General features: G+C 37.9%; 4 protein-coding genes across 5 annotated transcripts; 3 read left to right on the plus strand and 1 right to left on the minus strand.

Annotated features, from left to right (window-relative positions):
* Positions 1 to 1,347: 1,347 nt before the first annotated feature.
* Positions 1,348 to 2,686, plus strand: LOC131356723 (transmembrane protein 158). Its single transcript, XM_058395913.1, has one exon. It carries the CDS (start codon positions 1,658 to 1,660, stop codon positions 2,321 to 2,323), a length of 666 nt encoding a protein of 221 aa, XP_058251896.1. The 5' UTR covers positions 1,348 to 1,657; the 3' UTR covers positions 2,324 to 2,686.
* Positions 2,687 to 2,967: 281 nt separating this feature from the next.
* On the plus strand, positions 2,968 to 10,875 carry cdcp1a (CUB domain containing protein 1a). Its single transcript, XM_058395901.1, has 9 exons — positions 2,968 to 3,184; positions 4,567 to 4,761; positions 4,986 to 5,327; positions 5,483 to 5,845; positions 8,029 to 8,226; positions 8,322 to 8,699; positions 9,170 to 9,520; positions 9,693 to 9,777; positions 9,865 to 10,875. Exons 1-9 carry the CDS (start codon positions 3,112 to 3,114, stop codon positions 10,346 to 10,348), a joined length of 2,469 nt encoding a protein of 822 aa, XP_058251884.1. The 5' UTR covers positions 2,968 to 3,111; the 3' UTR covers positions 10,349 to 10,875.
* Positions 10,876 to 11,863: 988 nt separating this feature from the next.
* clec3ba (C-type lectin domain family 3, member Ba) lies at positions 11,864 to 14,244 on the minus strand. Of its 2 annotated transcripts, none has more exons than XM_058395928.1 (3): positions 13,997 to 14,244; positions 13,713 to 13,829; positions 11,864 to 12,264 (listed from the first exon to the last, which is right to left on the minus strand). In XM_058395928.1, the coding sequence occupies exons 1-3, from the start codon at positions 14,088 to 14,090 to the stop codon at positions 11,864 to 11,866; spliced, it is 612 nt and encodes a 203-aa protein (XP_058251911.1). In that variant the 5' UTR covers positions 14,091 to 14,244. The 2 variants fall into 2 exon arrangements, with proteins under 2 accessions (XP_058251911.1, XP_058251904.1); XM_058395921.1 differs by having other exon boundaries at positions 13,713 to 13,832; positions 13,997 to 14,242.
* Positions 14,245 to 15,493: 1,249 nt separating this feature from the next.
* decr1 (2,4-dienoyl CoA reductase 1, mitochondrial) lies at positions 15,494 to 24,320 on the plus strand. The gene is made up of 10 exons (XM_058400561.1): positions 15,494 to 15,670; positions 15,836 to 16,041; positions 17,356 to 17,413; positions 18,044 to 18,130; positions 18,248 to 18,395; positions 19,595 to 19,694; positions 23,256 to 23,328; positions 23,529 to 23,675; positions 23,947 to 24,009; positions 24,091 to 24,320. The coding sequence occupies exons 1-10, from the start codon at positions 15,608 to 15,610 to the stop codon at positions 24,148 to 24,150; spliced, it is 1,005 nt and encodes a 334-aa protein (XP_058256544.1). The 5' UTR covers positions 15,494 to 15,607; the 3' UTR covers positions 24,151 to 24,320.
* Positions 24,321 to 24,575: the final 255 nt, after the last annotated feature.

The following is a 24,575-nucleotide window of genomic DNA, read 5'->3' on the forward strand; positions in this document are numbered from 1 at the left end:
TCAGGTGTCATACATATTCCTCATGCAACATGAAAGCTAGGGCTTACTGTTCTCACTTAACTGCATAAAGTGATTCCCACCGGTGAATATATTGTATATCACACCATTTTCATGTATCTGTACTTTATGTAATCTTGTGTACTGTACTACTATAGTATGTGTTGCACCATAACCCTAATGAAACAATTAGTACCAATGTATACATGCTAAAATAAAAAAACCTTTTGATTCCACTTTTGTTAAAATCTGAAATATGTCAAAATATCTGATAAGAGCTATGATTTAATTTTTTTTTTAGTTCTGGATCTTTCATAAGATTCAGTCTTTCAGTTCATAATAAAAGTTCTCCACAGATAGTGGCTAGATGTTGTTAAGAGATGGGTTTCGGATATTGAGCCAGACATTGAGATCCCAGAAGGCATTTCACCTTGAGACAAAAAGAACATTGAAGAAATGATGCGATCTGTCCAGACAAAGATATCTCCTCTGTGGCTCAACAACCTCCATCTCAAAAAAAAATAATGTCTGTCTTCCAGGTGCTGTGATTTAAATTATGTTTTGAATCTAGCCTCATTTTGCCTTAAGATGGAGGATAGTGACATACTACAGATGCATCTGATCTGGAGTTGTGAAAGTATTTCAAAAAGTGGCCACCTGCTCCAGACTCATTGAGTTTTGGCATAGAGAGCCTGCTTATGATGATGCAGAGAACACTTAGACCAAATTCACTTACAAATTGAGGTCATCTGACCTGACATCTGCACAAATTCATTTTAGCACCTGCTTTGAAGTGACATTGGCCTGTTGTGAGAGACTTCACAAACTGCTGGTGCAGTAATTGCAGCAAATTAGTCTTCACATATTTTCAATGCAGTGATTTTCAGGAGAGATGCCGAATGATCTGTGTGGTAATGCCAGGCATTATTCTGAATCCACCCTTCAGTAATATCAGTACATTCAAAAATATTTCTTTATAATGGAACAAGTGAAATACATTCTCTGCAATGAATGGGCGTCAGGATTGGAAATAAGTGAGTGCACTTATGAGGTCTTCTCCAAGAATCGGCGTTATTGAATGCACCAGATTATCTGAGATTAATCCATTATTTAAAAGAAGGAACGTCTATCAATGGTCAGGAACAAAAAGAAGCATGGGAAAGAACTCGTGTAGTATCGGACAGATTGGTATAGTATTAAAAAAGAGCTGGTGTGTAATGAGAGAGAACTCGAGTAGTATAAGATAACTCATACAGAATGAGGGAGAACTCGTCAGGAGGTGAATTGTGGTGTGTATGGCTGAACGCTTCTTTATATTCCTCCGCCTCCCTCCACCCTTCATAGGCTGTGTTCTCTGATTCGCGCTCCACACACACTCACTCACACACATATACTCCGAGTCCACCGCGCTGGAGTTGCCGTTGGAGGCTGGAGGAAACCGGAGGCGCGTTCAAATGGGTTTGATACAGATGATCTTACTGGTTTTGCACTCACGACACCCGCAAAATCAACCGCAAAACTAACTCGTCTGAGATGTGGCTCAAATGTGACGTCTCTGCGTTTGTGCGCACCTGACCTTTCCTAAACTGTACAAGTTAAATACTTTGCCTCGGCGCGCAGTCCGGAGCGTCATGCCCTCGGATTCAAGGCGCGCTCCATCATGCTGAGCCGCTCGGCCGCTCTCGTGCTCACTCTGAGCGCCGTGGCGGGTCTCGCACCGCGCTCGGGTGCCTGGAGCGATGACAAGCTCGTGGCAGCGCCCATCAACTCCACCAGCGGCTTTCTGGCCAGCTTGGAGGTGGGCTACTCGAAGAGATCTGTGGCAGCAAGCGAGGATGACGATGCGTCGTCCAGGTGCAACGTGAGCGTGGAGAGGCTGCCGGCCAAGTTAGTGGCGCGCTGGGATGGAGACCTGGGCTTGCGCTGCGACGTGCTCGTCTACACCACCAACAGCCACGGAAAGGCGTTTTTCTCAGCCGCCTTCAACCGCGCCGCGTCCCCCGTTTTCATCGAGCACGTGGGCGTCGCGGGCGCGCAGCAGGAGTTCAGGCTGTGCATCGGATGCGGTCTTTCCCGATTCAGGCGCTTCGGCCGATCCAGACCGGACACGGCGGACAGCGTGCACTTCTGTTGCCTTGACTTCGCCTTGGATGAACTCAAAGGGGACCGGAGCTGGAGGCTGAATCGTAAACCTATTGAATCCACGCTCGTCGCCTGCTTCATGACTCTGGTCATAATCATATGGAGCGTGGCTGCCCTCATATGGCCGGTGCCCATCATCGCGGGCTTCCTGCCCAACGGAATGGAGCAACGGAGACCCAGATGAACCATTTTCTAAAGAAACCTACAGGCTTACTTACTTCACCGTGCGCCAATGTAGTTAACTGGCATATAGGATATTTTGTCAGACAGTAACATTATGATGTTTAAAAGTAAAAACGTCATTTTAAAATCTGTAAAATGTGCATATTAGACTGAATGTGGTTTTATAAATCTATGAATAGAGAATAGGCCGAAGTATTAGCCTATGTTTTATTTAGCTGTCTCTTAAAATGTTTGTATTGTTTTTATCCTATACGTTCTTTATATTATTAAGAACAAGGCTGTAGAAACGTTTCCGGTATTTGTTATGGGGATTTTTTTAGAAACATTGTCCTCATTGGCTTAACTGTATTTATATTTGTACGAGCTAATAAAATGTGGAAGTCCATTTGTGGAAAATACGAATACAATAACGCTCATTGTATAAAACGTTTGTGCAACAGGTAACAAGAGATTTGATTATTATACCTGTCTAACCTAATGTATCCGCCTCACAGAGGCTGCGTCCAAAACACCTCTATAATATACTTGACTTGGCCTGTGGCAGCATACAATTTTGGCATGCTAGTCCATTTAGTATGGCAGTATGTGGTTTAGGACGTTACCATAAACGCGAACGCGCTCTGTGAAAGGGCGGATCCCTCTGCCCACCTGAGGGAACTACACTGAGGGAACTCTACAAGCAAAGGCTGAAGTCCATGAAGTAAACTGAGAAGGGAGAAGGATTTGGCGTCACTGGCGAGACGCTAAAGTTTTACTCACTTAGCCATACCCAGCAGGAAGAGGAAAGTCATGGGGCTGTGGGGCGACATGTTCTTTCTGTTTGGACTGCTTCAGTCTTCTCTGTGGATAATCTCGGTCTCAGGTAAATTAGCCTACATTCGTGCTGAACGTAGTCGATATCACCATTGATCCTCGTTCACAAACATGCTGTATAAACACTCATAAGAGTCGTGTAAATGACATGACTGTATTTTCTAAAAGTTATTTTAATAACAAATCAACTTATAATGTAGAGACAGTGTTGTTATAGAGACAATATAATGTCGTTAACAGGGATTTATCAAAATAGTAGTGCTACAGCAACATTCGGATAACGTCTAACCTGCTGTTTATGATTTCCTGGTTGGATTATTTTGCTTTTTTATAATAATAATAATAATAATAATATACTGAATAACATGAATAGAATAAATGGGTTTTTAATAACGTATATTTAGACATGTAAACGTAATTTGCTCTATCATTTTATCAGAATTTGCTTTATCATAATTGCTATATATATATATATATATATATATATATATATATATATATATATATATATATAGAGCAATGTATATGTGTGTGTGTGTGTGTTTGTGTGTGTACTCTATCATAATATTTTTATATTATTTTATATTATATTTTAAGTTACATATGAAACCCTTTTGGTGTGAAATGTACTTGCCATTTCAAGGGTGTAAAATAGGGTTTTTATTAAATAATTTGTACACAGATTTAATACAGATCCTGCCAACAATTTAGTGTAAAACAATGAAGGATGGAAAATGAAATGTTCAGTTAAAAATATTTCCAGTAATGTGCTTGTTACTGTAAATAGAAATGATCTTTTTGTTAGAAAAAAAATTGCTGATGAGATCTCACAATAGTGTCTTATGGAGTAATTTTTGCAATATTAAAAATTATATACTACATACTTTAAAAAAAAAAAATTGCATTTGGTTTGGGTTATGTTTATGCTTGACATGTCATTGTTTATCAATAGTTAATGTTTAATACTTGTATGATCACTTAGACATGATATAATCTGTGCCAATTCGATTGAGACTTGTGATGGAAATGTTTATTCAGCCTTTAAATTTGTTCTGACAAACCATAATTTTACAGAGGATGATAAATTCAGGTCACTCAAAATTGCTGTCTAGCAACATCATAAATAGTTTTAATAAGTATAGAAATAAAATCGAACTCTGTTCCTTTCACAGCCATGAAATAGACATCACATGTTAAAAGCATATAGAGAACTTAACAGTATTTTGACTTCATGCAAACTGATTGCTGAAACAGTGAAGATCTGTGAAAACACACTACGACTTGGATATTGGATATTACTGGAGAATGACTGTACCTGCCACCCAAGTCCATATAAAACATCTAAAAGAGTTTTATGGACGATCTCTATATAGTGCTGTAGAGGTGCGAAGACACTGCTATTCTGATTAACATTTACACTTTTTTTTTCAGGAGGTTCAGCACTTACCATAAATCTTAACAGTGATCCTACCATACATATAAATAGGACGGCTTCACAGTCAAAATGTGAAGTTTGTATTGGAAAAATATGCCAGTCCTCTCTGACGCTCAGTAGAAGTATGGAAGTGGTCTTCACCTGTCCACAACCAGAAGATGTCTTCACGGTGGAGATTGTGAGACACATTGGTAAACCATGTTTTTATTTTATTTATTTATTTTTTTACAAATACTGTTTAAAACGCATACCAACCAACAGCTTCAAAAGCACTGAAAAAAAATGGATTAAATACTTTATTCAGCTATTTTACAATTATTACTATTAACTTTTTTTTTTTTTTTTTTTTTAAAGATACAGGTTCATATTTTGGTCCTACAGGGTTTATTCTGATTTAAGTTATTTTTTCTTGCAGTATGCACCACTACATGTAATGGAACGATCACCCCAGTGGACATCCCTTCTCTTCAAAACTTTAACCGCACCTTTAGCTGGAACGTAAAAGTCCAGGGCCACAAGGCTTTCTGCTTGGACTTTACCAGAGCTGGTTTAAAGCAGATCCAACCTACAGAGCAATGTCAAGACAAACACATCTACACAGTGTCTACAGGCACAGTCACTGTTGGGAAGTTTTGCCGTCAGGGCACCATCAAAAGCATACAGGTGCTTCGGGAAGGAAGCGTTTCTTTGCAGGTGCCTGGAAAACAACAGCTGAATACAGCAAGCTTTGGCATAACAATAGGACCGGAAATATCATGTAAATAAATTTTGATGAATTACAATTAACTTTCTTGAAGGAACAGTACACATGAATAACAACAAGTTCCTATGATGGTTATATGTGAATTTCTAGTTAATATTTTACCTGGCCTGTACTACTGCAGTATAATCATTATGGTTACTATTCAACAGCTCCTGCGATTATCAACGTCACCCTGCCAGAGAAGCCATCGTCCCAGGAATTCTTTTCACCAAATTACCCAGAGAGCTTTCCTGACGATGATTTAATCACATGGGCCTTCCAAGTTCCGTACAAGTACTATTCAACAGTGCATATATTGAACTACACCATGCCCAGGTGTGATACGAAGGATACACGAATGGAGTACCAGCTGTATAGCAAGACCATGGTGAAAAAACTGAGTGAGCCACAGCTCTCTGAGCACCAGGGCTCCTTCAATCTTTCACTGCAAAACTGTAACGTAGACACACAATCCTCCTCCACCAGTCTCACCCTGCATTTCAAAATCTCTGCCGTCCGGAGAGGCAATGAAGGTGAGTGTGGCTCGTTTTTTTTTTTGTGTGTGTGTGTATGAAATAACACTCCACTGTGCCAATAGCATGGAGCAATGCAACTGTTTAATTGTATTTAGAGCTTTTCAGTTCAGGGATAGGCTCTTGGTCCAACCCTAACCCTGAGCAGGATCATAGGGTTAACCCTTTCAAGCATAATGTTATCCACATTTATAGACAGTCAGATTAAGGCTTGCTTCTTAAAAATATATTTTAGGAAAATAATAGATATAAACCACTCCAAAATCATTTGAGAGCATTATTGTAAATGACTGTATTATAAACTTCTGATGTTCTCTAGACCGTCTGTATTTCTCAGTCTTTATGAACTAAAAACATTAAATAGCAAAAGAAATGAAATAGAAGTGGTTTGCCAATGGTTTGTCCCAGACTCCACTAATCACATAAACTAGTGGTGTTCTTTTCTTCTGTGCTTCATGGAACAGTCCTATACTGTGTAACTTTTCATTTCTAAAGCAAACCTTCAACCTTACATAGACCTGAATCTTACAATTGTTTGACATTAAAATATAAACATTTTGTATTATTTCAGGCATACTCTCTTAGCTTTTATTAGTCATGAACCTTTTAATAAGTAACATTTAGACAGGGTTTAAATTAATTATGCATTAAAAGGGTTAGAGGAGATTAATGAATCATTGTAGGTTATAGTATATAATTAAAGGTTCTTAAGATCATAAAAAGGTTATTCAAGATCTGTACAGTGCTAGCAGTCAGAACGAACAATGGCGGTCCCAGGAAGGTGCCTCGGGGAAGCTTAGCTATCTAGAGCAGGGGTAGATGCACAGAAGACTAACACTATGGATTTATAAAAAATGGCCTTACTTACGATGCTTTGTTTTTACAGGAAGCCCAATATGTACTGCCCCTGGGCCTTATCTCAGACCTTGTTTACCCTCAGCCTTCCTCCAAAATGCTACGGTCCTCTGGTTAGCTACTTTTAACTGCCCCTCACTTTCCTTTGAGGCATAAGGGTGACCGGGACTTTCTGTCACTGTTCCTTAACCATGCAATATCCTGCCCTTTTTAATTAAAACCTTCAGCGCAATGGAGTTTTTAAAATCCAATTGCTATCTGTTAAACTGTTGACGTGCTTTAGGTCTGTTCTGGATGTTTGTTTTAGTTCTCTTATTTTTATTCTGTTTTATTTTATTATATTTACAAGTTTAAAACAAGCTTATTTTAGTTCTTTGTTTTATTCTCTTTTAATCTTATTTTCTTAGCCCACCCTCCTGTTTTGTTTGCTTATTAGCTTTTATTTTGTCGTATTTGTCGTAATTTTATTCTGTCTTTGTCCCTGAATAATGATTTGAGTTATGATGTCTATTGTACAGCATTTTTTGGCAACCCTTGTGCTGTCTTTAAATGTGCTTTAGAGGTAAAGTTGACTGGATGCAAATAACTCTGACAAGCTCTGACAGGAAAAAGGAAATTTAGATAAAATGGTAATGGTCAGATTCTGTGGATTTGGATTATATTTTAAACATCAGTAAAATGTGTTGCTACAGGTTTCAGTTATTGCTTTAGTCTGATGGTTGCTGTTTATTTAACCTAAGGCTTCTTATTGTTTGCTGTGCTTACCCGCTCATTCATGCCCTGAGGTATATTTTGATTGGCTGCTACCAGGACAAAGAGGAAAAAATATATCCACACTCAAAGAGAGTTGTAGTAAAAGTTAAAAAACTGATCAAACAAATGACTTCTGCAAAAATTTCTTATACCATCATAACTGTAGACTATTCTCTTATTTAGCGCACAACATATACAACATATACACAACATATTTACCTCCGACTGAAAATCTATTTCATGTTGAAGCTCAGTTTGGTTTCTGATGAAATTCCATGATGTCCTGATGCACTGATCATAGTTACCTGGTTTTTGTATCATTGGTGTGTAATAATGAGTCATTTGAATGACTCTATTTCCTGTCAACTCTACATTTAGGGAAGTTCTGGAAAGCCCCCGTTTTATTAGTCAGCTCTTTACAGAGGAACCATAAACCCCACCCATCCCTTCAGGGAATTTAATCGCATGCCTTCCACTTTTATGTACATTTATGCAATTTATATGTGCATGTAATAGCATCTGTGCTTTTCAAACTATGAAAGAAAATGCAGCTTCAGTGCTTGTTACTGTTTCAGTGCGCTGTACTGTGGATCTGAAGTTGGAAAAGGGCCTACTGATACACATCATGAAAAAGAAACCCAAATCAGATTGCATTTTGAAACTGAACTCACTGACCCAGGAGATGGCCACCATCACTTCAGCAAAGGTCTCCTATGTATCTTTCATTGACTGCCAAGAGGAGGACCTGCTCATTACTATAAACAAAACTATAGGTAAGACCTCATGATGTGTTTTAATTGGTGCTAATGAATTCAGGTAATGCTTTTTACACAAAGCATTAATTCTCTACCTATCTTTTTATTACCAGCATGTCAGCAGTTGAGAGACTGCCCATTCCCTGAATCTCTAGGGGTGCCTGCACTAGAGAAATGCATCGTGGGGATTGTGCAAGAGGTCCGCTGGCTCCTGAATGGCCCACTGAATGCCACAGTGGAGCTGGTGTCTTCAGCGGGCAGCCTGCAGCAGTCTCTGCCTGGGCACACATGCAAAAACACGGTTCTTCTCACCGTGTCAGAAAATAAGCCCCAGGGTGTCACTGTCGGGCAGTTTTGTCCTCAGGGAGCAATTCACAAAATGCAAATCAATGTTGCAAACATTACAGTGAGCGCTTCTTCCACAGGTGGCAAGAATTTGAGGCAGATCACCAACCCCCTCTTACAAGTTTCGTTTACTAAATCTATAAAAGGTAAACAGAAGTAATTGTCACTATAATACACAGTATTAGATTATTACTATAAAGACTATATTATTATTACTTTAAAGACCATAATAAATTAGATTCTGAATAGACATCTTCACATGAATTCATCTTATAAGGAAAAGCAAGAGTTTTTAATGTCAACGGATAACTTACAGATTTAAAACAATTTACAGGTCCAGACTTATAGATTTAAAATGTTTGTGTCTTCAGTACAATAATGAATTAAACATAGATGAATGAACAATGCTATAAATGAATATTTGAGCCAGAAATGAAACATTTTGCTATGACATAAGATAGCTTTACTGGGTGACTAAGATATCAAATATAATTTTATTATTATTATTATCATTAGTAGTAGTAGCTTTTAAGTCAATTATACTAAATATAATTAAATTGTCTCTGGATGTTTGTAAAAGTGGTCATGGATTTCTTATCTCTTTCTCCTGTTTCAGAGAACTACATTTTCACTGTCTTGCCAAAAAAGGATATACCAGTGCTCTTAGCAACTCCAGCATGGCCGTTGGGAATGAAGTCATATGCCACTGTCTCTTGGTTTGTCTCGTTTCCTGCGCAGCTCGAGGCTCATGTGAGCTTTACCAATGTTAGCCAGCTAACCTGTAAGAATCGCCCGGCATACATTAAACTGCAGAGGCTGCAATCGCATGACAAGATGTACAGCTGGCAAGATCAAAATCCTAAGGATGTGGTGGTATCAGACAGTTTCTACCTCAACATGTCAAACTGCTTACCAGTGAAAGGAGCCTTCAGTGTTGTCAGCCAGGTCATCTTGCACACGGGCAAAAGTACAAAAGTCTTCATTGATCTTTGTTTGTCTGTTTTTTCTATTCACTTCTTTCTCTGTTGGTAATGATAATTCACTCAAAATGGAATGTGGCCATAGTCTTACATTTACCTAAGTGTGGAATATAATATAGCCGTGATGTCATGATAAAAACCTGTATTGCAATTTTTCAGGTGTACTTTTGAGTATCATCCTGAGTGTTGTGGGTGTTGTTTTGCTGCTGATGGCGATAATTATAGCTGTGTTCTGTATTATGAGGTGAGTCTTTGTCCAAAATTGCATCATCACTTTCAAATCTGAGTTACAATCTGGTCATAAATGTATTGTCTTTTTAACTGAAACCAGGAAAAAAAAGAAAAAGCAGAAAGCTCCTGAGGTCTCAGTCTACAATCCCAATAGCCATCCCTTCCTAGCAGGCCTTCACGGGATTCCCCAGGAAACAGAGGATGAAGATTATCATATTTATCATTGTATAGATGACCACCTGGTATATGGGCATCTTCTTAAAGACACTGTAGAAATGAATGAGGTTGGAGCGCCAGCTGTGGGCGTGTACCGGGATTTCACTGGACCCACAGAGCAGCAGCCATTAACGGAGAAACCAGAGGGAGGAGGAGCTGAGGAGCCAGAAGTCGGGGTCTACAGGCCTTTCACAGGGCCTCAGAGTGCACCAGATGTGCCTGTTACACTTGCAAGGCCAGGAGAAAATCTAGCATGTAAAGACAAGCAGAAAACCGATGAGGAAATCAGTGCAGTTGACTCTGTTCATGATCAGAAAACTGTGCCAAACATACAGGGGGCACCGAAAACCGAGCCAGAGGAGGACTAATAAGGCTTTATAGAGAGTTTGTGATTAAAGCGTGTAATGCACTGGAAGCTAACATACAGAGCATGATGTATAAAATCCTGTTGCTGGAATTTTATATTATTATTTTATATATATAATATATATTTTAAATGTCTTTTAGTCTGTTTTATTCACTACTAAGTTACCTGTTTGACTGGATTTCTACATTTTAAATTTGTATATTATCTCTACCACAAAATATTTCAGTACATTGGAATGCATGTAAAAACATCTATGAAGAATATAGCATTTCTTTGTGTGAGCTACCATTAAAAAGTAACATTTATTTTCATGTTTGTTCTACATATTAGAAGCCTTGTGTTGACTCTGGAAGTGATTCTATAACCAGCTTGTTCAGTTTAGTCACAGATTTTTTAAAAGTTTTTTTTTTCCCCCCGTATAAAAGGCATACCCAGTGTATACTAGGTGCAACATATGGTTGTATTAGTGATGGATTGCTTTTAGAGACCAAAAAATGCTCCAGTCATGTACGTTACATGAATAAGAATATTTATTTTGAATTTCAGATGATGTCAGTATTATGCCGGATCATTCACACATCTGGCCGATTGTGTTGTAAAGTCCTCTGGAAGCAGCAAGAGCCATATTTTGCAACACATAATAAAACATCTGTTTTATTGAACATGACTGTGAAGTGAAGTAATCTGTTAAACTGGACTACATTACTTACTGGACTACATAACACAATATGAATTGTTTTGAAACTGAATGTGAGTGGCTCTTATAGTAAGTAAGTCATATGCAACACATAATAAAACATCTGTTTTAATGAAAATAACTGAAGTAATCTGTTTAACTTAACTTATAAAAATTGGTCTGAATATGAGTGCTTTTCTTATAGTAAGTGAATCAATGTTGACTAGTTATAATATGTAATAAATTACTTGCTTTTAGAACTACCAATTTTAGGATTTTATGGAAATACACAAATCACAGATTCTCTGTTATCTAAAATCAGGTTCTGTTCTTTTTTACACAGATAAATCATCTCTTCTCCTTTTTTATGCTGCCAGGTGGAGGAGACATGTTTTTGGGTTTTCCATCCATCCAGCTTTGTCAGTCTGTCCAAGATTCTTGTTAGCATGGTATCTCGAGTATCAGTGGCTAAATGATTATAGGATTTATGTGGAACTAGCATTGTAACCACAGATGAACTGATTAGGTTTTGGACTTGATCCACGTGAGCTCAGATATCTGAATCTGTCCCTCTTCAGTAGCTTCATTCCTGTTTGAAGTATATTTTAAGGGTATTTCTGGCATAAAAAATTAGTAATAAAAAAGACTTGACTTGTTGGTGGAAGCATTGAGTACTTCTTCTTTCTGACTTGTTAGAAGCCAAGTATTAGCCTTAAGAGTTTTGATTACAAATGCAATATACAATAATGCAATAAGTTGTTATTTATGATGCATCAATTCTGACAGTTTCTACATTCAGGTTTAAAGGATATTGTTCAGGATAAAAGGAGCAACAGAAACTCAGACAATATTGAACTCACAAACAAAGGCTTTCACAGCACGGCAGTCCTCATCGAACCACTTCCCGCTGTCTAAGACAGACATAAAGGCGCAGTTCTGGCTGCGGCCTCCGACAGGCTGACGGGTGACCTCTGTCTCCCAGTTTTGGAAACGTATCCTGGACCCTGATTTATCGACCCACTCCCCCTCATGCAGCATGTCATTGATGCCCAGCCAGATGTGTTCCCTGGCTCCAATTGTCTCATGTGCATAGACATAGAGCTGGTAATTCTCATTGCCTGTAACAGGAGTGCTCAGGCTGCCACCCTGTAAGTTGCAATCATTGGTCGCCGCATAGAAGTCCTTCTTTTGTGAACTAGCCAGGAAACACTTGCCTGGAACCTTGATGCCTTTCAGACAAACTGCAATAGAAGGTATCACAACAAACTACGTTAAGGTTTCAAAGGAGAAACAGCAAATGTTTAAATGGATGCCAAAGAAGAACATCAACACACTAGATACACGAGTGAATTCCATATAATCCAAGAGCTATTAAGATAAAAATGGATTAGCTTTGGAATTAAAGGGAGTTAAAACACTCAGCTAATGTGATGTCTACTGATGTGAAGATATAGTGGTGTTGATTTTTTTTAAACAGTCTGCATATCAACAGGATGGCAAGTGACTTTGGAGACAAATAAAAAAATAAATATACCACCAAATAAGATTAATATCTGTAAACGTTAAAAATCGATGTCTAGAGTAAGGCTACTTAATTTATTATTATTATTAAATATTATATAATGTTATGAAAAAGTTTCAGTTTAGTTTACATGAGAGGTTAATATGGGTTTTCTTTGAAAGCAGCCTTTGTTCAACATTTGCTGGTATTTCTACAGGCTGATGTTCTTTCTTTAACTCTCCTTGGGGTCAATTTGACCCCATTCAATGTTTAATGTCTCTAAAAATATGTTCTTCATATTTAATGACTTTTCCTAATGTAATAGGGACAGCCAGGTAAACATATAATGATCATGATAATATGTTTTCAGTGTCCTGTACACATATTGTGGCATTAGTGTTACTTGGGATTAATTTGACCCCATATAACTATCAATTTTATAATCTTCAAGAAAATCCCACTGCTTTAGGACCCTAACATAAACATGCCTGTATTCTGAGAACCACTGAGCGTTCACATGACATGGTGGAGGTGGAAAACAACATTTCTCGGAGACCCTGAGGAAAAGACATGTTAATATTCTTGATAACAGAAATGGTACTACTTTCCAAACTTCATAAATAACAAAAACCTGTATTTAGAAATAAAGTAAAACGATTAAAAACAAAAAAAGGTTTCTGTCTAATCTGAATAGAAATTTTAGGTATTTAGGAAAATGGGGTGGTGGGGTGGGTTGGGATTATGTTTTATTTAAAAAAAGCTATTTAAGTAGTCAACAAAGAAACATAAACTTCCTGACAAAAAATATCTGGGTAAAAATTATATTCTAGAGGTTTAAACTGAGGGTCAAATTGACCCCTAGGGCAAAAAAGTTAAATTAGAGGATAACAGAAGGGTTAAGGTATGTGGATGTGTCCATCCACTTAATATAACTACAAACTAAATGTAAACTGCATGTAGTTCTGTATTTAGTTTATTGGGGAAAAAATATTGCTGTCGCAGCATGTGTTGCAATATCCACAACTCGAAATGCTATCTTTCATTCATGGGTGCAATACAGAAAACATATAGTGAAAATATAGTGAAATGCACAGCATCAGTTGAATCTGGCCACAATCATTTTTCAGAAAAAATCCTTTGAAAATCATTCTCTTTATGTAAATAAATTGTAGGAGTTTTATTCAGTACCTAATTGCAGAGCATGGACTTGCTTCAGGATATTCAGATCCTTTACAATCTCATCAATCTTTTTCCTCAGCTCTTCAATGGCAGCGCTGTGATCAACGTTTGATTCCAGCAGCACATCTACTAAACATTCATGAAACATACAACTCAGCAAGGCTTGCATGCAAATACACCCATATCATTCTGTTACTATTTAAGATAATCAAATAAACATGTTTTACCTAAACTATAATGACTAGACTACATGGATTAGGAAAACAAGAATAAAGTTCAGATAGTATACTTGCCTTTTGTTTCAACCTTTGTCTGTGTGCTCTGCTCGAGCAGGCAGTGTGTAGAGCACACAATGCACAGTAACAATACAACACCTCTGAAGATCATATTTACTTTTATCTGGATTCCTAAATCCTATCCTGAACCGAGAGATCCAAGGGTTTGTGTAACTCTGCTGTGGTGTGAAACATGCCGAAAATATCAGAGCTGGGAGAGCCTAATGAAAGGCTAGAACTTTCTCAGCACATCACCACACCCATTAACCAGCTGCATGCATTCCACCCAAAACTCCTGCTTTTAGCAGTTTTATTATAATACTCCACACAGAGAATCAGAAAAAGACAGACAGACAGACAGACAGACAGATAGATAGATAGATAGATAGATAGATAGATAGATAGATAGATAGATAGATAGATAGATAGATAGATAGATAGATGGACATTTGATAGATAGATAGATAGATAGATAGATAGATAGATAGATAGATAGATAGATAGATAGATAGATAGATAGACATTTGATAGTTAGATCACACTTTACACTTTTCACACTTTAACACTTTATAAGTCAGTACTGAGATCATTTTCACACACATCACATCACCTCTTCATCTCTCGTGTTCCCCCAAATCTAACACAAAAACTTCCCTAGGGAAAACTGGTACACACAGAACCAAGTAATGCAGGTACTAAAATAAACAGTCCTCTAATACAAACACACTAATTGCCCTACACATTACATATACATTAAAGTCAAATCATCTGTGTGAATAATGAATTAAAATACACGTAGAAAATGGTTGCTTAAGGCAATTAAAATATAATGCCACACACAAGACATGCAGGCAGAAAGACAGTCAGACACACAGACAGATAGACTTTTAATTGTTTTCCCCAGGATACCCCTAAAGCATCATGATTTTCTTAAGGCAGTGATAATTACAGGCATGTTCCAACACAGGTCTAATGCACCACCTTTAACCCATAAAGGAAAACTAGCGTGTTGAATCACGTATATATAATAAGGTAAACTGCACTACTGTGGCTTTTTTAATCAGTTGCATTAAAAGCTGCACCAGAGACACTGCGTCTCCTCCCAATATAGAAAGTGACGAGGATAAATGGGGACTCTTATTTAGAAATCACATTGTAGTCCTAATGGCTCACTGCTCTCTACATTAAAGCATTACAAAGCACATGCGATAATAGATTCCGCTCTATATGTAATAGACTACACGTTTCTTGCAGCGCAATTTTACATTTAGCAATTTTTAAAATAAAGTAAAATAGATTTTTTATTTTGGCGCTGCTTGCTTTTACCACTTCACGAACCACCATCGTGTTTTAGGGCGTCAACACACTGCAAGTATTACGCATATATTTAAAAATAAAATAAATAAATAAAAATAAATAAAATGCCTCGCTGTTCATTATGTTGAAAGATTCTTGTGTTTTTAATGCACTTGTGGTCCACGTTAAAGTTTTAGTTACCCAGTCTTTATCGAAAATAATATAAATAGGGTTAGAGCCCTATATTTGCGCAAGTTTTACTCAGGGTTATAAACATTGTCTGGTGTCACTATAGCTCACTTGTTATTTTGGAAAGTGGTTAAGTTTGAGAACATGCTGCTGTCGAGGTTGACCAGATCGCATACATATCTACAAATATGTTTATCTAATTCCCGGGTAAGAAAAGTACTGACCGCTTATTTATGTATTTGATGCATGATTTTTTTTATATATTTAAATGAATAGAAACTTTGCAAACAGAAAACAGTCACGTGCGGTGAAAGTAGGTGAAAGGTCATTTGTTTCTGCTGCTTGAATGGCGTCTTACATTCTTTTTAACAGTTCTTTGGAAATGGGACGAAGCCTTTATGGCAGGAAAGCTCTTCATTACCTCAGGCACGATTCTTCCCTCTAACTGAAGGAGTGATGCTTCCACCTGGGACTTTTAAAAACAAAGTGGCCTTCATCACAGGAGGAGGTACAGGACTGGGTAAAGGCATGACCGCTGTTCTGTCTGCCCTCGGGGCCCAGTGTGTTATAGCCAGCAGGTCAGTGACCCACTTATTCACATATTTAATTACATTCTCTGTAAAACTACACAACAGTATCCACCCTCTCAGGACGTCTGGCTTGTGTTCTTTTAAGTACATAACCTGAAAGTAAATCTGTGAGATTTGTTCTGCAGAATTGTTCTCTCTCAGTGATGAAGTTGATGAAGACTTTATTTTGTCATATAAACACCGATCAGGTATAACATTATGACCACCTGCCTGCTGGTTCCGCTTTTGCTGCCAAAACAGCCCTGACCTGAAGAGGCATGGACTCCACTAGATCTCTGAAGGTGTGCTGTGTTGGTAAATAGGAGTCCGCACCCTGACTGGTCTGTGGCTATGCAGCCCCATATGGAACAAACTGCAATGCACTGTGTGTTCTGACACCTTTCTATCAGAACCGGCATTAACTTCTTCAGCAATCTGAGCAACAGTAGCTCGTCTGTTGGATCGGACCACATGGGCCAGCCTTCACTCCCCATGTGCATCAATGAGCCTTGGCTGTCCATGACCCTGTCGCCAGTCCACCACTGTTCCTTCCTTGGACCACTTTTGATAGATACTGCCCACTGCAAACCGGGAACACCCCACAAGAGCTGCAGTTTTGGAGATGCTCTGATCCAGTCGTCTAGCCATCACAATTTGGCCCTTTGTCAAACTCACTCAAATTCTTATGCTTACCCATTTTTCCTACTTCTAACACATCAAAATGTTCACTTGCTGCCTAATATATCCCACCCACTAACAGGTGCCAAGATGAGGAGATAATCACTTATTCACTTCATGTCAGTGTCATGTTATGGTGTACATACTTTTACAGCACAGTAAAATAATTTTTTATCTTTGCATATCCCATTCCCATGTTAGGAAGTTGGAATTAGAGCCATAATACAGTGAGTATTGCTCAGAGGGTCCAGCAGATAATGCTGGGATTTGAAATGTTCATCTTGATACACAACCTAAATCACAATATATAGGTTTGAAAATGATTTATTGTCTAATGATATTTGTATTTAACTTTTACAAAGAAAACTGGGTGTGGACAGTAAAGGAGGGAGAATCAACAAAAATGTTTTTCAATTTTACAATTTTTAGGTTTCAGTACAAAATATTAACACTATTTATCTCCATTCAGTTTGTAATTGTATTATAAAATGCTGACAATACCTGCGGTTGAAAATACGGTCATCTCATGAAAGTGTTCTCAAGCCCAGTTCATGTCTATTGCCCTTTAATCTAATTAATGTAATCTCAGCATTCATCCTGGACAAATAGTTTTTATTAATGTAATGGAATTTTCTCTTATTGCAGAAAACTGGATGTTCTGCAAGAGACTGCTGAGGAAATCTCACATCAGACTGGTAATAAGGTAATAACTGGAGCTAAATGCAGTACACTCATGAATCTGCCTCTATCATATACATTAATTGCTGATTATTTTTTATTTAAATAACTGACATGCTCAGAAGTAGTTAGTACTGAAGGGTGGTGGGTGGTTTGGGATAGATATCCTCACTTCCAGGATTTATATCTCATCAATCCTATATAAGATGCATTTAAAAGATATTTAGACCTTTATATAAGACATTTATAAAAATTCAATAAAATATTATTTATTTCATGTGTTATTTGTATGTTATGTGTCATTACTGCTGTATTGTAAATTGTGTAATATTATGCAATAACAGGGACACTTTATATCTCTAGATCTTGATTTTTATAATCAGACTGTAAATTATTATTATTATTATTGTTGTCTTTTATATATATTTTTAACAATAGATGGCTGTCATATGTTAAGTCTTTATCTTTAGCTGCTATCACTATGCGGCTAAGTATGCAAATTTCCCTGTTGTGTTTCGGATAAAGGATTATCTCGTCTTGTCTTGTCTTGTCTTGTCTTGTCTTGTCTTGTCTTGTCTTATCAAAGCCCAGTGCTTTAGTTTGAATTGATTAATTTTTATACCCACAATGCTGAGTGATGTTGTGTCTGTTGCAGGTTCATGCAGTGCAGTGTGATGTGAGGGACCCGGCCTCTGTAAAGGCTGCTGTAGACAAGCTGGTCACAGATGTTGGACTTCCTGATGTACGTCTGTATTGGGCTTCAGATCCATAAGCTGAATTGTTTTGAAGCATAAAAGTGAATTGCTGAATATGTTGTGTCTTGCAATCATATGAACCCTGTGTGCTCTTTCCTACTCAGGTGGTGATAAACAACGCTGCTGGAAATTTCATTTCTCCTTTTGAAAAGCTCTCAGCCAACGCATGGAGAACCATAACAGACATAGTTCTGAATGGCACTGCCTACATCACCCTGGACATTGGCAAACGTCTAATCAAAGCTGAGAAAGGTTAGAGTCATCACATGAAGATGATTAAGTTGTTATTAAACTTTATAGGGCATGCAGATTGGTTTGCATGTTAAAGTTTATTAGACACTCAGAACCTAGTCCTTTAGCTAATAGGCATTCTGAAATATTTATTTGCACAAACGCAAATTATTTGATTGCAATATCCAACCACAAGATGGCAGTAAATAATCAGGTCTTGTGCTCTCACAATCTTGTACTTGTCACATGCAGTTCAAGATAACCATAATTTATATAAATGTAGGATATTTAAAGTATCTCAGCCAGTCTTCTCAATTTTTTCCAGTCAGTGCCTCCTTACAGTGTAAGACAAAGTATAACATTTTATAATTATAATTCAATTATATAAATACTAGACCCTTTAGGTAAATAAATACGTTACATTAACAACTAACAGACTTACGTTAGTTCATTTATAGCAGTGATAAACCTCTTTTCCTTCACCAGCCTCCTGAAATTTATAATATAAAAGAACTTGACAAAAGCAGCTTGTCATGCTATTGAAAAGGAAGTCCTCTTCCCATGATGTGAAAGTTAAAGGAACAGCTGTTGCAAAGGTATAGCACTAGAGGGTCCAATTAACCAAATATTGAATGTTAAATGAATGAGAATGTGTATATGTACCACATATAATGTAGGGAATAGGGACAGTAAAAACTGGGTCAGCTAAAAGTATGTAACATCACTAAATCTTAATAAAGAAGGTTTATGTTTATTCTGTCCACTACAGCTCAGCGCAATCAGATCAGCCGTGCCCTTTGAGTAGATTTGTCTTGTGTTGATTATAGTGTTGGTTAAACTGGAAGTGTATCAGTTTTGTGTAAGAGAATAAAATGCGTCAGATTATTTTGATTTGAGTCCTCTCCACAGATACAGAGGTACGGCCCTTTGTGATTATTTTGACATTTTCTTTTCCTCGAATTACAGAATATGCAATTTCTTTATTACGATCTACTCTTACTCTTGTTTTGTTTTGTTGGTCAGTTTTTAAATACTGGAAATTGGTAGAGAGAAAAAAACAAACACCTTCCTGTTATGCATAATGTAGATGTGATTTGTTGGTTTTGATCCAATGTTTTTTTTTATTTTTATTATTATTGCATTATTCCTAACTTTAAGCTTTATCCCAGTTACTTGCTTGGTTTTGGAAACAGAGTAAATGGTGCAAATGGTGTTTTCAGGTGCTGCATTTCTGGCCATCACCACCATCTACGCTGAGAGTGGATCTGGATTTGTTGTGCCCAGTGCGTCTGCTAAAGCAGGAGTGGAGGCACTGTGCAAGTAGGTTATGTCTTCTATCTATATTAGCCAAATAATTTAATGAAGTACAAAGGATGGCATTTATAATAGCATAGCCACTGAAATGATCCCCTCAAACACTATCATTACAATGCAACTTGTACCAAGCCCACAGGGTGATGGAAATACCTCACATTGTGTATACTATTTTCTATGTTTGGACACAAAATATGCAGCAGTCAGAGCTTACTTCTCTGCATTCTCTCCTCTGTTTTCCTTGGGTGTATGTTATACTTGAAGCTTATTTATTGTTCTCACATGTTATCACTGTATGCAAAGTCATTAGTTATTAGTCCTTTTATTGTGGTGCTGTGTAGGTGCTGATAGTGAGAACTGCTATTTTTAGTGGTGTAATTTAGTATGTGTGAGAACTGTCTCAGGGTAAAAGTCAAAGATGAAGAACTCTCTTGTCGTACTTTATTGCAGGATTGGTGGTCTCCTAGTTTCCCATTCAGCCATGGATGAAAATACAAAACACAGTTTGAGTGCTAGTATGGTATTAAATGCTGGAATACATGCATGCCCTTACTGGTAGTGTTGTAGTGCAGCATGTTGAGTGAATCTGCGTAGTTAGTGTGTTTGGGGTCACTTGCATTTAATTGTCTAGATTATGTTTAATATATACCTTTGATTCTGAGAATGTTAAACATATGTGGCCATTTCCTGATTTGGTATAAGTACTGTCACATTGTCACTTTAAATATATGTTTATTATCAAAACCAGGCAGTGTAATTTTTTTAAAAATAGGATTCTCTGCAGGAAAGCATGTGCATAACCAGAACGATAATACTGAATTACTTGAAGAAGATGAACAGCCTTAACTCCTTCTTCAGACTTAAAAAACAAACTTATAGTGAACTGATAGCTAAATCATGCATATTCCATTTCTATGCATTTTCAGCTGTCCTATAGTTTGCCAAACAGCCTATTATTACATCAAGAGATTTATTTGGAAATATATTTGGAATGTCTACTCATAAAGTATATTCATTTTTTTTTTCTTGCGCTAGTCATCATGGTCTGACCACACACAGCCCTCCTTGGGGGTTTAAGGGTCATCATTGGGCTACTTTATCATAATTAAATGTCTTCCTTCACCCTTTTTTTGAATTCTGTGCATGTTTTGGTGTTTTAATGGCTATGGCATTTTCCCCAACCTGAATGTTCTGGGGCAGTGCAAACATCACAGTGATTAATGAGCATCCTAATTGTTGCATCTGATCTCTCTGCCTTTCAGTCTTTATAGATTTAGGTTAGATTTAAATTTGGAATTGTGTGTGCAGGGTCTAAAATATACAGAAAACATGAGTATTAACACACTATGCAATGACATCTTTCAAATGAATATCGGTAAATTTCACAATAAAAATCAACATTACTGTGGATGCGGATTAGTTGGATGGAGGGAGGGAGGGAAGGATGGATAGATTCCTGAGAAAAATGGTTTTGTTGTAGCAATATAACAGACAACAGAAATTACAAGTACAGACAATCCACAGAAAACACAAATTGCATACTACCCATACTAAATAATAATAAATATAAGTGCAATGCTGAGAATTGACAAAAGTAAGTGAAGTGGTTGTAGTGCATGTGATGATTATAAGCTGATTATAATTTACTCTTTTTCTTGTGGTCAAATTCTAATAAGAATCAATACAGTGCAGCTTATGGTGAAGAAGGTGAAGAAAAATTATTGCACAGCACCACATAGTGAATGATCTGTACAGACTGAGAGCGGTTGGTTTGATGGACCTCCTGCATTGCTCATTGCTGGACTGTGGCTGGATCTCTCTGGAGCTGATAGTGCTCAGCTGCAAGATTAGGTGTTCATGGAGGGAGTAAGAGACTTTGTTCATGATGAGCAGCAGCTTAGGCAGCATCCTGTCCTGAAAAACTGAGAACATGTGTAGCATCTTGTTGCATGCATCGACGTTTCTCGAATATCTGAGTCTGCTCTGTCTGTTTTTGCAGACTTCCAGTGTTACATGGCTAATCCAGTCTGTTTTCTTGGTGCTCTCCAGGATACCTGTAGTATACAACCACATTCATGTCCACTTAGTGTTTGTGAGCTGCAGTGGGTCCGAGAAATGCAAGAACCAGTCTCTCCTGTGTTTTTCTGATGTGTAAAGTTAAGGCAGCTGGTCTGTAGTCATTAAAAGCTGTCGGGCATTTCTTTGGAACTGGAACAAGACGATGTTTTCCGGAATGTGGGTACTTCAACCTTTCCTCAGGCTGAGGTTGAAGTGTTACTGTAGAACTTCACAGGGCTGTCATGGTTGTGTAGGTGGGGGGAGTGACAGCTGGAGTCCCAGTGTTGAACCGGTTGAGTAATTGGTTCAACTCATTCTCCTAATCTGTACTTCCCTCAGTTTGCTGGTTGATGTTCTTGAAGCCAGTGACTAGCTTCACACCACTCTACAAATCCCTCGTATTATTCTGCTGCTCTTTTATTTCCTTACCTTACCTACACTTTCAGTTCTCTCTGTATCCGACTCATGTCATCCTTGTCACTTGCTCAAAAAGCTCTTTTCTTCTTGGTTAGGAGTGCTTTCAGCTCACTGGTTATTCATGGTTTATTGTTTGGAGAGCAGTGAACTCTGATGGGAGTGATGTTTTCAGAGCAGAAGTGGATGTAGGCTGTGGCAGAGTTAAGCGTTCTGTTAACGTCCTCCCCGTGTGGATCACAGATTACATACCATTCTGTAGTCTCCAAAAAGCTAAGCAGTCTCCTCTGCATCAGGAGTCCATTTCCTAACTGTTCTTTTGAGTGGCAGATGTTGATAGACAGCTGGTGTGTAGCTGAGTGTGTCTTTTCCTCGCTGGTGGACATTTGACAAACTGTTGAAAAGTAGGAAGTGTAGAAGATAAAAAAGACATGGTAGAAGTCAAGACAGATGGACAGAAAATCATTGAGGTGTTGTCTTTGCAGTCTAGCATCGATGGCGTGAATGACAGCACAAGCTGCTTCTGTCTGTGTGGTGTGGTGAATGTAAACCATAAGGCTGTTTGGGAATTCTCTTGGTGGATAATTAAAGTTAATGTAGAAAAGATCTTTTTCTAGATTTCAAATAGTAAACATTAATTAAAAATTTTTTTTACAGCCAGTTTAAATCCAGTGAAAAAATAAGCGTATGTGTTTTTAATATGCTTGTACTGCATATTCCCATTGCTGTCAGCCTGAAATCGTATTGTCATCCCGAAAAATAGACCCTTTAGTGATCTTTCTCTTGGTATAATTGTAAGACACTGCCCTCTATTTCTTCAGAACCTATCAAGGATCGTATAGACAGTGGATTGGATTCCCTGGTCTAAGAAAAAAAGCTTAAACAAATGGATCAATTTACCTTGGCTTGACCCCCCAAAGCAACCCGATAAAATTCGTTTCTCCTACCCAGTTGTTTCTATTTCCTTTATGGTCTATTGGAAAAGTGAATGGTATCCTGGAGATAACAACTGTGTGTGTGTGTGTGCGTGTTTGCATGTTTGTTTGAATGAGAGCCACTAAAGTTTATTCGAGCTGATCCTTTTTGCATCCACAGATCTCTGGCGGCAGAGTGGGGAAAATATGGCATGAGGTTCAACGTTATTCAGCCAGGGCCAATCAAAACCAAGGTACTGTGTGCAAGAGTTATGATTATGTGAAATTGGGTTTTTGCAAGACGAGGCATTATTCACACCCTGATGGATATAATGTGATGCCAATTCACAGATTCTTGATGGTCTTGCTGACCATTTGTGCCTCTTGGGTTCTGTATTGCTCTTTCATAAAGCAGAACACTTTATATTAACATTTTCTTTTCTGAATTCTGAAGGGTGCTTTCAGCCGCATGGACCCTACAGGCAAGTTTGAGACGTCCATGATTGAGAGGATACCAGTGGGTCGGCTTGGAACACCGGGGGAGCTTGCCAATCTGGCTGCCTACCTCTGTAGCGACTATGCCAGCTGGGTGTCTGGTGCGGTGAGTGTGCTCTGACCTTGTGGGAAACGACTATCTCTTCAGACTGCAGCTCACCTAACAGCTTCCCTTAGGGCTTCTCCTCTTTCATCAACAATGTGAGAGAGTCAAATACATAGCACCACCTTTCTCCGTGCCCTCTGACAAGAAGGTTGCGTAAGGCAGGAAAGGGTGCACTATAAGAAGGCTATGTAGTTTCTAATGTGTCAGTGTGAAACTGCATAGTCGTAAATGTTAATCCTAACCGTGTATTTTATTTATGGGTTTGTTGTAGATCATCAGATTGGATGGTGGTGAATATGTGTTTATGGCTGGGGAATTCAATCCACTGAGCAAGGTAAGGTTGTTAGAAAATATTTCAAAACCTTTCCACTGTTGCCATCATGTTTACGTATATATTTTTTTATTTACCTGATAGGTCACTCAAGAGCAGTGGACTGTGATGGAGGCCATGATCAGAAACACAAAGGGCTCTTAATAACTGACCACTGTTGCAAGATGACCCACTTCACAGCTAACAGCACTGGGATTCATATAATCCATCAAGAGCAGCAAATCCTTACAATAATGCTAAAGCTAGAATATGATCCATAGGATACACACACAGCTGTTTATGGACACATTGTGGAAATAAAGAAATGAAATCAGTATGCAGTAAAAACACTTGCTTCCTTGGCTTTTTAGGTTAAAACGTCTACATTGTTTTCTCAAACTGCAGAGTCTTTTTCAAGGATATGATTTTTTCATAGATTCATGTAATTCTTATTCTTGTATTATACTCTGTATTATTTGTTCTCATGTTTTGGGATAATTAAAGGAAACGTCCTCCTTCGAAGCTGGACATGTGTATATGCTTATTATACATTTCTGAATTCCAGATTGGTGCAGAATTCATCTAAAAAA

The sequence above is a fragment of the Hemibagrus wyckioides genome, linkage group LG01 (assembly GCF_019097595.1).
Source record: "Hemibagrus wyckioides isolate EC202008001 linkage group LG01, SWU_Hwy_1.0, whole genome shotgun sequence".
Classification (NCBI taxonomy): Eukaryota; Metazoa; Chordata; class Actinopteri; order Siluriformes; family Bagridae; genus Hemibagrus; species Hemibagrus wyckioides.